This window comes from Vanellus vanellus, assembly GCF_965231255.1.
Source record: "Vanellus vanellus genome assembly, chromosome: 1".
Classification (NCBI taxonomy): domain Eukaryota; kingdom Metazoa; phylum Chordata; class Aves; order Charadriiformes; family Charadriidae; genus Vanellus; species Vanellus vanellus.
In genome coordinates, this window is record NC_138905.1 from 63835682 (window position 1) to 63854239 (window position 18558).

An 18558-nucleotide genomic window follows, 5' to 3' on the forward strand; every position below is an offset into this window, starting at 1 on the left:
GACTTCAACACTTGATCAGATGTATCTCTGATAGGCAAAGGCAGATATAGCCTGTACTGGTTAGTCTTTTTTTTTCAGAGCAGTGTCGCTTCTGGCAGATAGCAGTTTTTTGTGTTCCTCCTGCCTGTTGTTAACAAACTGCCCCCTCTCTCTAATTGCACCTGCTGTGCTGGCAATCATATTGTGTGTAATAGTACATCTGCCTGGGGAGACAATGGGCATACTGCAAAATATCCAAGAAAAAAAGTGTGTTTACAAATTTTGTGACTTACTTTAATCCTTCAGAGATTTGGGGGAGCAAGGGGGAGGAGGGAGGTAAGGAGCAGGCAGGGAGGTGAGGAGGATAGTTTTATGGAAGAGCAACAAAAAGTTTGATTTGCAGAAACTACAGATGAAAAACGCAGTTCATTTTTTCCCCTTCTTTAAGATACAAACAGCCTTGAGGCATAAATCTGAGATTGAGCATCACCGCAATAAGATTCGTCTCCGTGCCAAGCGCAAAGGGCACTATGAATTTCCAGTGGTGGATGATGTGGTGGTGGTTGACTCCAAAGAACAGCACAGAATATATCGCAAGGCACAGATGCAGATTGACAAGATCTTGGACCCTGGAGGCAGTGTGCCTACTGTCTTCATAGAGCCCAGGAAGAGGTAGGGATTTCAAAGATGGGAAGAACAATTTTCTTTTAGAGTCGTGGTACAAAGTACATCAAACCCCTACTTCTGAACTTGCAGAGCTTAAAATCATTTTCATCCCTAGTTGAATTTGACTTACCTGGGTGAAAAGGTTTGGGTTGTTCTAAACGTTTTTATTTGTTTCCGTATTATCAATAAATAAACTGAAATGCATGAAAACTGTCTCAAAGCAATTTAGTATTTGTTCTGCCATGTGTTTGAATAATTCTTGTGTAGTGTAGAGGGATCAAAATTGCAATATAAGCACTAAAAAAAGATGCGCACAAAGTATAAACTGCAAGAAATAATATTTTTATAAAGGGGGGAAGGTGCAAAATAAGGAAAACCTTGAACAACTTAAAAAGCCTGAAGATTCTGAATTTTAAAGGCAAATTCATAAATCAGCGTGATAACCTTTTATATATTCCCTCTGGGTAATGAGGCGCATTTGTCAGCCTAATGGATCTACCTTCCTGGCCTTGTATTTTCAAACAAAGTCTTCCCTGGGCTCCATTTAGGGCTTATGAATACTGGCACTTTGTTCCTGGGGCACTGATACCCTGTGACTGGTTCCATACTAATAGAAAGTAGCTTTTCCCCAGTTCCATGGCTTCCTTAGCTGCTGGTTTGCCTGGTAGGGCTAAACCCAACATGCCAAGCACAAAGCTTTGTTGGCATTGTTGTCTGTTCTGCTACTGTAGAGGTGTCAGACGCTGGTCTGGAGAGGTCTGGAGAGGCACTGGGCTGGGGCTGGAGCACAGACAACTTTGAAAGATGAATGTAGAAGGGAAGCAATGCTGGAGAGAGTTGGAGGGAGGAAGGGGACAGTTTGGAGAGCAGCCAATGAGAGCGTTATTAGGAGAAACTTGAGGAAAGAGATTCAAGGCTAACTAATGAGACTGGCATGAAAAACTGGGAGGGGGAAGAGAAACAGGGCGAAGGCAAGCTTCACTTGGAGGGAGTGGGCAGAGTAGTTCGACCTTGAGTGGGATGAGAAGAAAAATTGCAAAAAGAAATGTGATTACCTTTGTCTTGTTTGTTTTTCTCTCTCTCTCCTTTTTATTTTCTTCCTGCTAAGTTCTCGTGCAAAACGTTCTCCCAAGCAGCGCCGGCGGCATCAGATAAATGGTAGTCCGATTGATGCAGAAAAGGACAGATTAATCACGACTGACAGTGATGGAACATACAAAAGGCCTCCAGGAGTCAATAATTCTGCATATATTGTATGTATGTCTCTTGAATGACAGGAGCGTTCTGATCATTTTAATGACAGCTGTGACATCGGGAGGTTTTTGGCCTTCTGACTACCGTCTGTACAGCTAGTTTCAGTCACATGTAGTTAGCATGTACATTAAAGAGAAACAAGGATTTCATTCACAGTCAGTCAGTATTAAGCAGTAAAATTCTGCCAAGTATTCCTTGATATTAAAGAGGCCAAGAACCAAAACCTTGTTTTCATTAATGCCACTGTATTATGCACATGAAACTGTACTTGGCATGTTCCACAATATCTTGAACGTAGTTTCACTCTAGTCCAATTTGCTGGATGTTATGTATTCATATGTTACAGAAAATTTCATCCTTTGCTTTCACAGAGTGGAGGAATCAGTTCCTTTCCGGAGAAATTTTCTCGTCTTTAAAATGTGGGAATTAATTATTAATTAAAGAGAAACATGTCTTTGTACTGCAGTAACTTGAAACAATTCTAGTACAACGTCTTGAAAATTAATTTTGTTTCCTGTCTAAAAAGGGAAAGACACTAGGCAATGTTTCTGTTCAATAATATCCATACCACAAACTGTATAACCATTTCTAAGCAGACTTTAGTAAGCCTAATGCTAATATTGGAAACCCCTGGACAGTTTTCATCTTGAAAGATGGTTTCACAATTTTAAGAATTTCACCATTAGCTACATATGCAGTCAGGTGACTACAATGTCGATTTCTGCAGTTTCCCTCAAACAAGAGTGTGATGATTTTAATGTCATGCTGCAGCAGAATGAATTATCATCTGAAGCTGTTTAATTAAGACGTCACATGGCAAGCTCAGCCCCTTTGGCATCTGTAGCAAGACAGTACTCAGAATGATAAGTTCCTGATGAAGCAGAGGCTTTTGCATCTTAACGACTGGTTTTGCAGTCTGCATGCATCGGTAAGGATGAGCTTTGATAATAACTCTGCTGCTACAAAGCTCGTTAAAGTTCCTGTTATTGATGAACAAGAAGCCCATGTGGTAAGATCCCAGGTAGCAATTGCAATGCATGTCTCAGGTATTGCTATTATGAAGCACTTATATGAATCCCGTTCAGGTGTTGCACCCAAGTTCAAGTTCCATGCAACTAAACCACTTAGATGCTTAATAGCTGCCTTTGCATGTTTTTCTAGGAGGTACTAATTGTTTATTGCTGATGTGGTCAGTTGTAAGCTAAAGACAGACTTAATTTCTTGGAACTGCAAAACCTGCGACAAGTCAAAGACGTAGACAGAGCTGATTGGGTTTTTTCTGGGTGGAGTGAACACTCTTTTCATGACTTCATTATGTGTTTGCAAATCACAAGATTTCTGTTACAGCTGAGTAACTCCTGCACAAAGCTCCACTGCCTTACCCGAGATCAGAGCCTTTCACATCACACTGAATGAAGTATTTGAACATGCATGCAGAAGTGGGGAGGGTAAGGGGCAGGTTTTGTCCATCACTGGCACTTGTGCCATTTATCTCATTGTTGTTCTAGCAAAGAAAATGCTGCTCGGACTTAAGGCCCACGGGAGCTTGGAAGGTGGCTGGTTAGATCATCTGGCTGGCTGCCCTTCACCTTCTTTCCATTTCTTCTAGTCTGATCCAGACTTGCCTCCTGAACCTCAGACATCATCTTCAGCTGATTTGGGGAAGTTCCCTGGCTTGCCTTCTCACCCAGTCTCCCAGTACGTCCCACCACAGCCATCCATTGAAGAGGCTCGGCAAACCATGCACTCGCTGCTGGATGATGCTTTTGCGCTGGTGGCTCCTAGCAGCCAAGCAGCCAATTCCACGGCCGTCACACCACCTGGGGTCTCTGCAGGACAGCCGGTAAACAACACTCCTGCTCCAGCGGGGAGGGGAACCACATGCACCCAGTGGGGATCACCTTATGGTCCAACTCAGGCAGTAAACAATCCACTTAATGTGAGTGATGCAATTTAAAAGGCTTTTCTGGGCAGGTAGTTAGCACCAGTTGAGCCATGGTTATTGTTATTGTGCCCTTGCTATCAAGACTTAACACAAATGTGGAACAGTTTCTAGAACCAGGAGACTTCAGAAATGACTGTCATAAGATGGTAAACTTGCTTTTTAAGCCTTTTGGATTCTTTTCCTTTTTCTCATCCCAACCACAAGAGAAGATAGAAGGTTCTTCTTTAGGATAATTTTTCTGTTCTTCTCAGTTATGAGCTTTCACAGATCAGCCTTGTTATCTCCAAGAGTAAAACTTTATTTTTTAAAATATATGTGCTAGTTCGTATTTTGGCAATGAAAGAAGAATGTATTTGTTTAAGCAGGGTAACCAAATGCCTTCAGGAGGTGAGGGATAGGGAAGAAGTATTTCTGTGTATGCTTTTTTGCATTTTATGGAGCACTGAGACGTATGGATAATCTTTTAGGCCATCCTGAGTTCCACAACAATTCAGTAGAAGATTCATAAAGCCATTGGACTGCTAAGTCCGAGCCCCGTGGTCTCTCTGCTGCAGTCTGATGCTGGTTGCGGTATAAAGAGGTTTCCAAATACAAAGCTTGGTTTGCTGAAAAGGTTTAAGCTAAATAGAAATTGGAGCAGCCCTTGATCTTCTGCAAGTGAGAGAAAGTATTTCTGAAAGGTTTTAAGTTAAGACTCTGATAAGACAGAAGATCACTGGGAGTGATTCCCAGATCTTCTTGTGCTTCTGGGTTTGTAAAACTAAGCTCTTACGGCTGCAATCAAGTCACACATACAGGCCTAGTGACCTCTGCCATTCATCATTTAAAAGGCTGACAGTGGTATTCCCAGGGTATGCCTTTTGATTTTAATTTGTTTTTTTTCATTCTTACAGAGATACGTGGAATTTGGAATGACTCCGCCAACAGCACCAGGTCTCCTACCAAGGTAGCTTTTCACTGATAGAATTATCATTTATTATTTTCCTTGCAATTCCTCCAGACTTCTTACTGGCACTGGTATATTATTATGCAAAGTGCTGTATAAATGAGAAGTAACAGGAGTTCAGATCCAGCCTGTGTAATTTATTAATGTAGCATGAATGACACGCATGCTATATGGAATCCAAGCCTCCATTTCAAATAAGTGTGTTTCTAGCCCTTTGGCTATAGAGATACCCTTCCAAATACTGCGTAAACCACTGAGTTTCAGCTTTTGGGGAGCCTGAAACAGTTACTCAGGTGCATGTAATTCTCCCAGTACTCTCACTTTCATCTTGTTTATGTAGCCTTAGGGCAACACTCACTCACAAAAGATGACATAACAGATTCATTCTATTTTTAACCAAGTTGAGAACAAATTACAGAGCACGGTGACCCTCACAGAGAAAGTCTGCCTTTCAGGCCGATTATTATAAAATCGGGCGGGGGGGGGGGGGGGGGGGGGGAAATGTCCCATCTTCTCCTGGCCTTGCTGTGGGAGATTCATATAAAGAGAAGAAAACAGTTATCCAGGTGACTGTTAGTTCCGTGTTTGGTGTCTGTGTTTTAACTACACATGAAGTTGGACTCTTGAGTCATGGTACCCACTGTGATCAGACTTGTTTCACCCTCTGCAAGCTGCTGCAGCCAAAGTGGTAAAGACGTGGTCTTGTCCTGCTCTCTCATTACCTTCTTACAGCTCACCATGTGAGATGAAATCCCACTGGTATCAGTGTCATTCATTAGATTTCAGCTAAAGTCTTCACCCTCTTGCAAACTTGATGGTAAAATGGATATGAAGAACTTCCCTTTATCCATTGTTCCACAACCCGATTTTGAAAGGACCAACTAGAAGAGGAGTCGTCTCTAAGCACGTTTTCTTACTTAGGTCTTGACTGAAGGTGTGAAACTTGACAGTTTCAGTGTGAGCATATGTGAAATGGCGCACAGTATGACATGCCATGTATTTTTTGTAATTTAAGTTACCTTGAAGATTATAAGCTTTGAGACGACCAACACAAAGCATAGCCAATTGTTTGTTATTGAGGATTGTCTCTTTGTTGGCCTGTTATGCAATCAGGGAAAATGTGGTAAATGAATCATGAAGGTGCTGTAACCCATGTTAATACAGCTGAGCAAGATAGTGTCTTTGCAATGTATTTTTTGTTGAAAAGTTTATCAACTGTTGGCATCGGCACTCTGGATTTCTGTAACTTACAAATTAATGGCATTATTATTAATAGTTCAAGTGCCGGCTCTGCCAGTGCCAGCAGATTAAATTAATGATCTGCAAGGTCGTTTACCTCAACAGGTAATTTTCATTAAAATAGAAGGTTTCCTAAAGCCTGGTCAATAGAAAAGAGATGTCATGGTTGTGGAGTAGGGCTTTTGCTCAAATTCAGAAGATAATGATAAACAAATTGATAGAAACAGTGCACCAATTAGAGGAAAGAAAAATGACCTGAGGTCAGTATGATTAGGAGGCATGTATCAATGTTATAGTCCATTGGCTTAAATATCCGATGCATGGAATAATAGTTGGGTGACCGGACTGTTCCCTTCTCTGTACAAATGCAGTCAACATCTTTAATGGGGTGGAACAAACCTGAGTAAAAAAAAAAATAAATGTAAAAGACCTAGGTCACATAACAGCTAGGCAAACATAAAGGCACAATGAACAGCTTTTACCAGGAAATTAATATCTCCTCATGCAACAGAGATAGAGATACTTAGCCATAGTGGATTAGTGGTGTAAAATTGATTTTTAGGGCGGTATCTCCCCACTTAATTAAGTAACTGGAGATTAATAAATTTTTTGAATGTTGAAAGATAAATTGAAGGCTGCTTGTCAGTCTGGAAATAGCAAGGAGCATGAGAAAACTTGTATGATGTAGATTCAGAGCTGTATCCCTTTTTTATACTCTTCTATTGATCTCTGACTTTAAAGAGTAGCTATACCTATTATAAAGAAGATTGAGAAGAGAGGATGATGGGTTATTAAATGTACACCTTTCAAGTACAAACCCGTCAGCAATAAAGGATATACTTCCTGTCCTCTGAAAAATTGGCACAAAAATAATAAATTTGCAGTGATGTGGAGAAAATATTTTCTTTAGAAAACATGAAAAAATGTAGTAATTTATCAGCTACAAGATTCCAGCTTAGCATTGCAGGCGTAAAGGGCCAGGTGTTCACCTCCTTTACTGGTTACAGTGATTAACATAACAGAAGTGACAGTGTTAAACATTACCTACCCATTCAGGCATTTATTCTAACTAGCTTGGAAGTCTGGTTGGAAATGGTTTCCTCTGGATCTGCTGAGTGGGCAGGTGGGATTGTATGCAAGGGAGCTGGGGAAATTCTGGCGCTTCATCAATGGGACTGTGGCAGCTTGAACTCCTTATACCTCCTACATTCAGTACTGTATGCTAATTAGCTAGTGCTTTAATTTACGGTTACTTGTTTGTGCTTTATTAGGCTCTTATTTGGCTTTGTTGGGCTATTGATTACTATGTCAGCTTTCTTACCTGGCTGTCATACAAAGGTGTCTAGTTTTCCAAATGAAGCACAAATCAAAAATAGTTTGAATTTGATTCAGTCACGGGATTTTCTTGTTAAACAAAAGGGTGTAAAACTTAGGCCTTGAGGAATGGGATAGGTTGCAGTACATAGCCGAGAAGGGCTTAGATGCTGTTGTGGTAAAAGGCATACAGAACTCCCTGGTTCTCACTTTGTGTAATTTCACGTGCCTGACTTAAGATGTTTGTCTCACTTTGCTTCCTTTATACTCACCTGTGAGGGGCTCCTGCAGAAGTGATTGAGTGAACCTAATCTTGTACTTTGCCTCTTGAAGAGCGTGCCTTTGTTCTTTGGTCATACCTGGAGTCTAAGAGAGACTAGCCTAGTAACCTCAGCACCTGAAGTTTGGGCATCCACACATCCACCATGTTGACAGGAATCAATAATCCTTGAAAACTCAGCTGCCACCAGTCTTTTAAAATAGGATTTCTCCATGCCAGGGTTAAGATATGTTAATAGACAGCATAGGAAAAGCAGCATTGCCATCTCCTCCTCTGCTCCTGTTCTGTGAACGAATTACAGGGTTTCTTTTACAAGTCCCATTACCTTGGCATAATTAATGAAGTTATTGATGACAACTTCTGTTGTTAACTCTTTTCAGTAAATATACGTAACAGCAATGACTACCGGTGCCAGCCTGGATTACAGGAAACATCAATTTTAGTATACATTGCATATCTTCATACATGCTGATGACAGAAAGAGCAAAGTTTTGAAATTTTTCTGAGAAATTATAAGAACCCTTGATGAAATAATAATTTTTCATGAAATAAACGTGTAATGCAGTTTGTATGGGTTGATTTAGACCAAAACTGTGTGCCCAGAAACTCTTGAGTAAGAGTCAGATCTGTTGCTAAGGTAAGCAGCTACATCACTACTGAAGTCTTATTTTTCTATTTTTTTTTCTATTGAAGATACTTTTTTTTCCCCAGGGGAGAACAAGCTCTGTGGCCTTTTTTCTCTGCGTTGAGGACACTGCAACATGTGAAGAACACTTGTGTGAAATTTTGTTAGTTTCTAACTCCTATTCCTGTGCAATGCAGGTCATGAAGGAGGAATATGTTCGTCAGATGGAATTATTTTCTTTAACGTTTAAGGTTAAAATGTACATTAAAAGGCATCATAAAGAGTTGGTGTATGAGGTACACCTGCATTACTGTTTCTAATTAGGCAATTCACTTATTGTAATCTAGAGTCCTTCCTTTTCCACAGGCAAAACTTTGGGCCAGGTTTTCTTCAACCTGCAGAGTTAATGCACCCAGACCAGCAGCCACCTGAGGTTCAGTATTCCTCCAGAGGGATATACTCAGAGGAAATGCCATCAGTGGCACGGCCACGACCAGTTGGAAGCACCGCAGGTACACTTCACTTAAGTTGAATATGCACTGAAATAACTGATCCTTTTCCATATATACTCTTACACTGAGGTCGCCATTAAGAGATCATTCTCCTTCAGCTGCTGCACTTGAAATGTGGTCCTTGTCTTCGCTGCCAAAAAAAAGTGATCACAAAGTGAGGTTAACGTTACCTCCATAGGGTCTTGCAGAAAAAGGCAGTGCTTTGCCACCTTTTTAGTATCTTACAGGCATTGGTTATCACACAGCGTATTTTCAGAACCCGTTCTCTAAGAATGGAAAATCGCTTAATTGTTTTAGAGCATACAGTGTATGCTAACTTTCCACTGCCAATAATTTCTTTTGTGCTAAATAAGCTAATTGATGCATCCCAAATCAGCCTCCTAAATAACAATTTTTTTAATGCTTTTCTGCATCTTTATTTCTCATTTCTCTTCCTAGAAATTTATGCATAAAAGCAGGATCCTTTAGCTTCTGATTATATTATCTATTGCTGCTGTCCCATATGAAATCATCTTCCCTGATTTGGTTGTGAGATAATCTCCATAGCACTCATCAATGCTATCATGAATAAGGTTCTAACATCACATGGCAATTAAGCAGCAAACATTGATTCTAAGAATAAAAGATTCTATTCTTATGCAAGTGCCACAGCTGATTTTCTCCCAGAGAAATGTTTTCTTCCTGGGGAGTTGAAAAAGACTGGAAATACGGTCACATACTCATGTCAGAGTCCTAGTTTTGATAGCTGCTATCTTCTCCCTGTAAATTTTAAATGAATGAGAATGACAGGGATGTAGTGACTGTTACAGTTTAATGATGAATATTTTATTGTCTGATTCACACTGTTTTCTAAATGTTCATCTGTATTCTGCTTTAAAGTTTGGAGGCAATTCAGATTATTAGTTCCTGTCCTTCAGGATAATTACATGCAAATATCAAACTTCTCAAATATTGTGGGTTTTCTGAGAGGAAAATATGGAAGTGACCTAACTGTCCATCACGTAAATCACACTGTTGTTTTTGTGGTTTCCTCCCTTTTTGTTACATACACAGAGACACCATTTTCTCTTATGTATCTATGGGTTTATTAAATGTGTTTCATTTCTAATGAATAATAAAAGATAAAAACAATAATAAAATATATTTTGTTTCTCTGTGGGAGGAAAATCAGGAAAAAGGAAAGCTGGCATGTTGTTACATGTCTCTTGCAATTACTGGTGGTGGCTATCCTTGCATGTGTTTGAAAGCAGAGGGAGAGGAGGGGAGGGGAGGGGAGGGAAAGGAGGAGGTTAGCTTTCAGGCTGCAAGGAGATACAGTGTGTTCTGACCTTCTCGTTAGTCAACGACAGCATTGTTTAATATTTAACCGCAAAGTAAAGCTGCAAGAACCATACTTTTATGTAGTCAAGTATTTTATTCTTCTGAGAGATGGAATAGAAAGCAGTCTGAAGAGTTAGGGTCTTGCCAGTGTGATGCAAATAAGGTGTACCACAGGAGTAAATGTCTTCTCTTTGCTGCTAAGTAATTCATATGAAAGCGTTGCCAGGGCTTTCGGTAAATGCTGTTTGGAAAGGGCTGGCATATTTTTGAATGAGGTGTAGTCCATGTCTGAGATGCATGTATCTCAATCTCTTCTTTCAGTGCAGTGGCAATGAAAAGCATCACACTCGAATGAACTGCACAAAATGCACATAACTTTTCCCTCTTTATGCTACACTGACAGCCTTCTTTCTGCTGATTTTTTATTAATTGCACAGAAACAGAGCTCCGGTTCCTTCTTGTCTCCTGCTTCCAGCAAAGTTTTATGTTGTCATTTGTCTGCCCTACAAACTTGACTGTGTATAAAGATGAAAAAACAATATTTGCTTTTAAGGTTCTCAGATACAGCACCTCACTCAGGTGGGAATTGCTAGCAGGATCGGAGGTCAACAAGTGGAGATCCCCTCAGGCAGAGCAGGGCATGGCCAGCCGGGGGGGCCAGGGTGGCCCCAGTACCGTGGAGAGGATGAATATGCTAGGCGAGATGCAGTGAGTACTGTGTTACACATTTGCATAGTTTCCGAAGTAGTGATATGTTCGGGTATTTTTTTTCCTGCATTACTGTTTGGAACTTTTTCCCCCTGGAATACTTTCAGTTGCTTCTCTGACATTCTTTGCTTTGCTCTTCAAACCCTCGTTAGCTCTTCTAACTTTTGCTTGCTGTTCTTTCACCTTTGCTTCTCTCTAACTGCTTTCTCTCACTTTACCCTAACCTTTTTTTTTTTTTTTTTTCTCACTTGAGGCCTTCACCCATTAATTGCAGTTCACCCAGTTCTGCTTCTGAGCTCCAGCAGAGGTGGATACTGCTTTCCATTTTCTTCTTTGAAATATGCCTCTGTATTTTGAGATCATTGTAAGTAGAAAACGTTGAATTAAATGGTCCCAAACTACCATCCCACTTTGTATTGGTATAGTTCTTTTGTCTTCTGTATCAGTGTGCAACAGCAGGAGTCAGGCCAATGGAGTAAGGTACATACTTGCACATAACAGTAGAGGTGTTTCTAAACAAGTTGTTTTCCTAGCCTCAGTCAGCAGGATGTGGTAAATTAAGATGTATTCATTTACCAGTGTTGCCTAGGCAGCCATCGTGATTTCATGTTCTTGCAGTGGTGCTTCTAGAGGTTGACATTCCTGATCCAACCAGATGTGTGAGGTTGAAGACAGAATATGGCCTTTTCAGGAAAGCTCCAGTTGCCTGCTACCAGTCTGTGTTTGATGTCCTCATGTCCTGAAGCAGACTGACCCGTGACAGCTTTATTGTAGTACTCTTGAGAGTGACAACTTTATGCTCCTTCTTTTGCTCCTTTGCCTAAGCTATCATTTTTCTGCTTTCTTCCTTGAGTGAGGAAGTAAAGATCTCCTCCTTTTGCACACTTTAGGGCAGTGTGTGTTCACACTATTTGAAGTTGCTTTGCAGTATTGAATGATCTCAAAATGGCTTTGCAGAAAGGAAGTGCAACAGGGTGGGCCTCATCTTTAGATTTTGGTGAAACTGAGCTGCCAGCACTCCAAGTTAACTTGAGAAGAGCAGCATAAAGCTTTGAGAACTGGGCACAGTAGAAGCAAACTCTACTGATACTATTCAAAAGGTTTACATGTCAAAGCTGAAAGATTTGTTTGCCTCATTTAACTTGCTATCTGTGCTTGGAACTGTGGTATTTGAGTGCAAGAACATCATAATTTCAGTTTACATCTAGAAGAGCACTTGCACGAGAGATCCTAGTGCCTCTCCTGTTACGAGTTCAGAGGCATCTCTACGTTACCGTTCATTGCCCCTTCTTATCGTTTGTCCTTTCTGAAAATTACTTTTCTAGATCTCTGGGCCTTTCCCTTCTGCCTCCCGTGTGCCTGTTCAGCCATTACTTTCTTAATATCTTACTACTTGAATTACTGACATGTTACTGAAAATTCAGTTACAGACCCATTATCTGAGCTCCTATGCACACAGTTATTTTTGACATCAGTTACCTGCACAACTTGTGAAGATTCGTGGCCCAATACAATATGATTTGGTTGCAGTTTGCACTTTCAGTCGCCATTTCAGATGGGTATGTGTCACCTCAATCCAGGTTGACTTTCTTGTAATTAATCAGAGTTTAAACACCTCCTCAGCTTTGACAGAACTTTTTGCTCACTGGTTGCTCCAGTTCATATATTCCTACAATGTGATTTTTTTCAATTTGCTTTTTTTTTTTGTTTAAAAAAAAAAAGGCAAAAGGAGGATATCGTGGACTAACACTACCTAAGTATGGTGGCATTTAGTTGTAGGAGCTCACCTAGTGCCTGCACTTTCCTTTTCCTATGAGAAATTCTTTTTTTTTTGTAAAGGATTATCCTCATAAAAAAAAAAAGCATTATTAGATGAGCCCTAGTCTTGTAGATTTCTGTAGTTAAATAATTACCTTCAGAGTTCGGATTCCTTCACTAGGACAGAGCTTGAAATTTGTCTTTCCTCCTTTTGGAAAGGAGGATTTACTTAACGACAGTCATTTTCCTTATGGTGCAATATTCAACTGATCCTTTGCACACAAACAAGTTTCTAAAATTAAACTCTGCATTTAGTAAGGTTAGATCTAGAGCGTTCTTCTGACCTGCAAACTCGAGAGAGATGTGCATTTGTGTTCCTACAGTGGCTCTTTTCCTCACAGTATCCTCAGTTATTATTCCTGCGGTCAACACCTGATTTTTCCGCTGGAAAATGACCTCTCACTTGTATCTCCTGACCTGAAGCCAGTGTGCAGGTTACCATCAATTCACCTTAATTCTCCATTGAGAAGGCTTTGGCAACCAGGATAATTACAGCATTTGCTTAACTGACGCAAAATACAATACTGAGCAAGTGATCATTTGAGCAGCAGAACAAAGCAAGCCCGGTTTCTTACAGATACATGTAGGGTCTTGCATATCTCTACCTCCCTAACACCACCTGGCATCATCTCCTATCAAACTACAATCCCCACAGCTCTCCACTGTTCTCCCAAGTCTTCTCCAGGTTTCCAATGTTTCCCCCAATCCACCCTTACCCTTTTACTCTATACTGCAGCTGCCCACCATAGTGCCTCTAAACCATCTCACCGTACTTCATGTCCCCTAGCTTATCCCCTGTGAGATACATGCTGGCTGACAGGTCCAGCTGAGCACAACCTAACCTGGCCTTTCTGCCACTCAGAAGCAGATTCAGTGATAGCACAAATCAGCTTATGTCTAATTAGCTGCCTGATTTTATGAATTTTATAATATATATGTGTTCATACATATACACATGTATGTGTGTATATATATTTATACATCCAATCCAGTTGAAATTTGTCACAGAGTTCAATGGTTATTAAGTGGAGATTAACACATTCACAATGTAATCTCATAAATCTTCATTCCTTAAGAAGGAAGATTTAACAAAGGTATTTTTGTTAATTATTTTGTACTACTGTTAATTATACAGAAGTTTCTATGCAAAAATATATAATTTACTATATAAATATATCCTTTACTATATAAACCTATATATTGTTACATATACAATATTATATAATATATTGATGTGTATTTCTGTTAGCAAAGATACATAAAAGTTAAAAAAAAAAAACAGTGAAAATCCTTCCAGCCTTTTTACTCTCTTTATGTTGCTGTTGTAGTTTAGTATAAGTTAGGATTTCAAGTCAATCTGGTTCTGAAAGTTCTCAGACCTGTTTAATTCTGATGTTATATAAGAGATCACAGAAATACACACTTTTGTTTTTCTGAGATATTTAAGAAAATTTTGGTAGCCTTAATGTTAAAAACCAGCTACTGTGGTCATCAGATGTTCTTCCTAACTTCCCTTAAGAAACCATTCTTCCGGTGCTAATTCAGTGCAGTATGAGATAGGACCTGAATGACATAATGCATTTTAATGTGAAAGTAACCTGAACATAATTTAGGTTGCTGTTAAGACTCATGTGTCAAGTAATGTTTGCTTTTAATATTTTTTATGTCTTTTTTTTTTTTTAATAAACCCACAGAGTACTTGTCAGGTTTGCTAACTGTAGACTGCACACATGAATTAGTTTCAGGTTTCACTGCCAAATGAACAACTCTGAACAATCAAGAGACCCATTCATTCCTTTCTGATACTAAAATCGCCTCTTTTTTATAAGAAGTAAGACAGGATGTTACTTGGAAAACCTTTACCTATCATTCTTCTGTTAAAGCCTCTTTTCCTCTTAATCTCTCTCCAAATTAACTGTGTAAATGATCAGTGCTGTACATGAGCTGCGCAAGAGAGTCAATCTGTGATTAGTTCTACTTTATACGAAATGGCTTAGATTTTGTTCATTTATATTATGAGATGTTAAGGAATATACTCTTGTGCATTTTCGTGTTCCCTGCACGCTGTTGCCACAGTCGCTGTAGGTCCCCTATGTCCTTCCCAGGCTCTGCTTTGTAATCCCTTCGTTCCCCTCCCCCTCGCCCCCAAATCCTCTTCTAGCTGACCTTGCTGTCTTCTCTTCCTTCATCAGATTGTTCTCTCTGCTACTACTTAAGGCTTATCCACAGAGAAAGATCGTGCTCGCTCAATCGTGGTTACTGTGATCTGAACTTGCCGCAGCTGACTGCTCCTCAGCCCCAGTGCAGACCCTTTGAAAGGGGATTACGCCGCTTTGCTCCCAGTTGCGTGTTCAGCAGGGTGTGTTCAAGTCTTTTGCGTCCAGTGTTTTCTTCTGGCCATGTCTCGGCCTTCAGCGACATGAGGCAAGAGGAAACGCTTGCTTTAGGGCTGTCAGCTGGAATTTAGATTTTTGAAACGTTCCTCGTTTGTGTCCGTACTGGGAAGTCGGTGCAGTCACCTAGTGTACTGTCAGTTCATGCTTTGTTTTAGTGTAAGCAGATTTTTTTCCAGATAGACAAGCCCATAAACTCAGGCTTCTGTTTTGTTTCTCTCTTGTTTTGTTAGAAAACGTATGTTACTGAACAAATGCAGAAGTAACCCCTTTCTACCCTGAATCAATGATTGTCCCTAAACTGTGGTGGTGTTTCTCAGATACGTAAAACAGCTGTTGAGTATAGAAAAATCTATTCTCTCCAGTCTGAATAATTTTCTCCTTCTGCTTCTTCTGTGGACTGTTTTCCTGGGCACTGGTCAGTCACAGGCTCCTCACAAAAGTGTACAGTCTGAACAGGCAAGCCAGGCAGAGAACGGGAACGTTAAAGTAGTAGCGTCTTCATTTATAAATAGTATGGAGAAATGACAGTTGGGAACAGAGTGATTTGCCTGTTGTCTTTTAGGAAGTTGATGGAAAGGCAAGGAAAGAGAAGCCAGTTCTGTAGTTTTTCTTCCCGCCTCCTTCCACTTCAGTTTCTAAACATACCATAGATTAGAAAGGGGGTCAGACTTTTTAATGGATGCTCAAAGAGATTTTAAAAAACCCTGAAGGCAGTGCAGCAATTTTGTTTTGTGCTTCATAAGAGGAATCACTCATTCATACAACAGAAGAACAGTGGCAGAAGATAGAAGCATCTCCATGCTGCTTTCCCTCTGTTCTTTGCCTTTTTGCTTTCTTGTATTTTCTGGGATTATCATGTTTGTTCAGAAGGTACAATAATGCTTTCTACCTTTTTCCAGACGCATATGCATGGACACCAAGAATATTCCTCCTCACCAGTATTCCAGATGCCGAGGACTTCAGCCAGGCAGCCTTCGGCACCTCCTGCTCAGCTTCCACACAACAGCCTTCAGGGCCAGGGCCATTGCTACACCACCAGTTCCACTGAGGACCTCCAGCCAGGTCACTCTTCCGCCTCTCTTATCAAAGCAATTAGAGAAGAACTTCTGCGACTTTCTCAGAAACAGACAACAGTGCAGAACTTCCATAGTTGATTTAGCATTCCCTTGCAAATCTGCCAGATATCCGCTTCCTATGGAAGCAAAGACTTAGAGGAAATCAGCAATGTTCTCTCAAAAGAATGAACTTTCACAGCTCTGTTGACAACACTCTGGAAAAAATGAAAAAGGCAGCAAAATGAGGATAGTAAGGAGAGATGGGGGACAAACAGGGAAAATCATCAGTGTCATCACAAGTAATATTAATTAATCTGCTAATATTACGGTGCTCCTCTTCTCTCCCTACCCTCATTCAGTCTAACAAATCAATAAAACCTTAGGTCAAGAAGTGAACACTCCAGCAACAAAAAAAATCACAGGAACAAACTCCAGTTATGATAGACTCCTTTTTCTAAGGAAGTAGGCAAACATTTGAATAAACTGAGATGACATTTTACAAGACATTACAAGTATTCTGATCTCTCCAGTGCTTGTGGAGAACTGGTTTGTGTTGCTGTTCTGCAAGATTACAAACTGTATCAGCTCAAGGGTGTTGAAGGTGCGATCCCACACAGGGATCACTTTGGTTGTCGGGAACAATGGGACTACTTAGAATAAAAGTCTTTGAGCTACTTGTAACAAACTGGAACAATAATTGTTATAGCTCTGTGCTTCCGAATGGAGCTACCCTCTGCACTCTTCCTTGTTTTCCTTCTGGTGCTGAAGCTTCAAGTGTTCCTTCATCTTCAATGTTTGCAAAGTGAAACATTGGCCTTGTATAACTAAGAAAATATCTGTAGACTCATTCAGGCTGGAAAAACAAAACAAAGCATCCAAACAGAAAGGGCTTGGTATTTATTTTGTTTAAAAATTATTGAAAACTAGGAGAGGAATACTCAGCCACAGTTGAATTTGGGGAAATGTGTATGTATATCTTTAAAAAATTTATTTGCATATTATATGCTCTTGCAAGACCAGCGGTAAAATATTGCCAGTCTGTAGTTTGCTTTGTGGACAGAAACCAATCCAGCCTGACTGGTACAGGGTCACCAGCATTATGTTATAAATTGATGTCCTAAATCATTGCTTATGTTTGGATCTGAATAATTTTAGTGAAAGTCAGTGACAGTTTAGAGCATTAACATAGGCTTAGATTTGCGGTTTTGAGACAGTTTCTATATTTATACTTGTTTCCTCTGTCCCTTTGGACAAAGGGTAAGCATTATCCCCATGGTAAGAATGGTACGTGCCATGGAACTGTATGTCGCTGTTTTTTCCAGAGTTTTAATTTAATATTAGTTACGAATTTACTAATATTTGGCCATTGCTTAACTGTAACTGACATAATACATGCAGAAATTTTACTTAAGTCATGATTTGTTGGAGTGTTTTTATTTTCTGATCAGACTGAACTAAAGCTAACAAACTGGCCAGAGATAGAGGGTGAGTTCAGTGTTTGTGAGGAGGCTTGGGAGCCTTGCCCTAGAAAAGTGAAAAGCAAAGCTATTTGGTGCTACAGTGTGAGTATTTCAAGCACTAGCAGATGGTAGTCGTGAAAGGTCGAAGGAACAGTAGTCTGTCAAAGTGGTCTTTGGGCAGTTGATCAGGGTAGGGCTGTCTTTGCCTCACTCACTGGGTTAGAAATGGCATTGGCAAAATACAGGTGTATAACACTGGCATGGCATGGTGGTCTTTGGCTACCAAATCTGTTCCTCCTTCCAGTGCATAGGTCAATAACTGTGACAGGACTGACTCAGACTGAGTGAAAACAGGTAGAAGGACACCATGGAAGAATCCTACGTAACTTGTTCGTGAAGTATGTACATAATACTCATTGCCAAAGCCAAAACTACGAAGCAACTGGCTGCTCACTGATGTGGAAAAAAAGGTGGTATGTTTCCCCTCTTTATTAGGAAGCTCAGTTATTTTTCTGTTTACCTGTGATTGTCAAAAGGCTGTATGAAATTGTTTTGAGGGACTTACTGTAGCGAAACAGTCTAAATTAATTTCCAGTTCCCTGGCCAACAGTTAAAGCCCTCATGGGCACTGGTTGAGGTTTGACTGGGTTCAGAACACCAGCATGGTTGTGAACAGTGGTACCAACAGGTTATTATGTTTTGAATTTTTTAAGCTTTTTGTGTGATAATCACTTCTAGGATAAAAATAAAGAAATGTTTATTTCCTGCCAAGTTTGTAAACATGAATGCTGCCAATACTTCTGCAAAATGTCAGGTTTTGCAGAATGAAACGTGTATCGGGCAATGTTCATTTGGTCTTTTTGACAATGTTGAAGACTGACTGTTCCTAAGTGCTCCTATTAAAACCATCTCTTTCATAGCCCACATCCTTCTCCAGCTTAATCCTGCAGTGAGGTCAGAGCCCAGTGCTTGTAATATTAGCATGTTACTGTAACTTCATTTCAAGAAAATGTGGGCTTCTAGAAAGTTAGTTTTTGTCTG

General features: G+C 40.1%; 1 protein-coding gene across 1 annotated transcript in view; it reads left to right on the forward strand.

Moving 5' to 3' along the window:
• The window catches only part of KIAA1549, a gene marked incomplete at its 5' end in the record, with an annotated part of 134502 nt that extends 118175 nt beyond the window's left edge, over nt 1–16327 (forward strand). The window contains 7 exons of the mRNA XM_082488765.1: nt 428–651; nt 1754–1898; nt 3509–3742; nt 4738–4790; nt 8615–8760; nt 10634–10788; nt 15902–16327. Of these exons, the coding sequence (XP_082344891.1) occupies nt 428–651; nt 1754–1898; nt 3509–3742; nt 4738–4790; nt 8615–8760; nt 10634–10788; nt 15902–16156 (1212 nt within the window). The 3' untranslated portion in view covers nt 16157–16327. The remainder of the gene's footprint in view (nt 1–427; nt 652–1753; nt 1899–3508; nt 3743–4737; nt 4791–8614; nt 8761–10633; nt 10789–15901) is intronic.
• Between the last annotated feature and the right edge of the window lie 2231 nt (nt 16328–18558).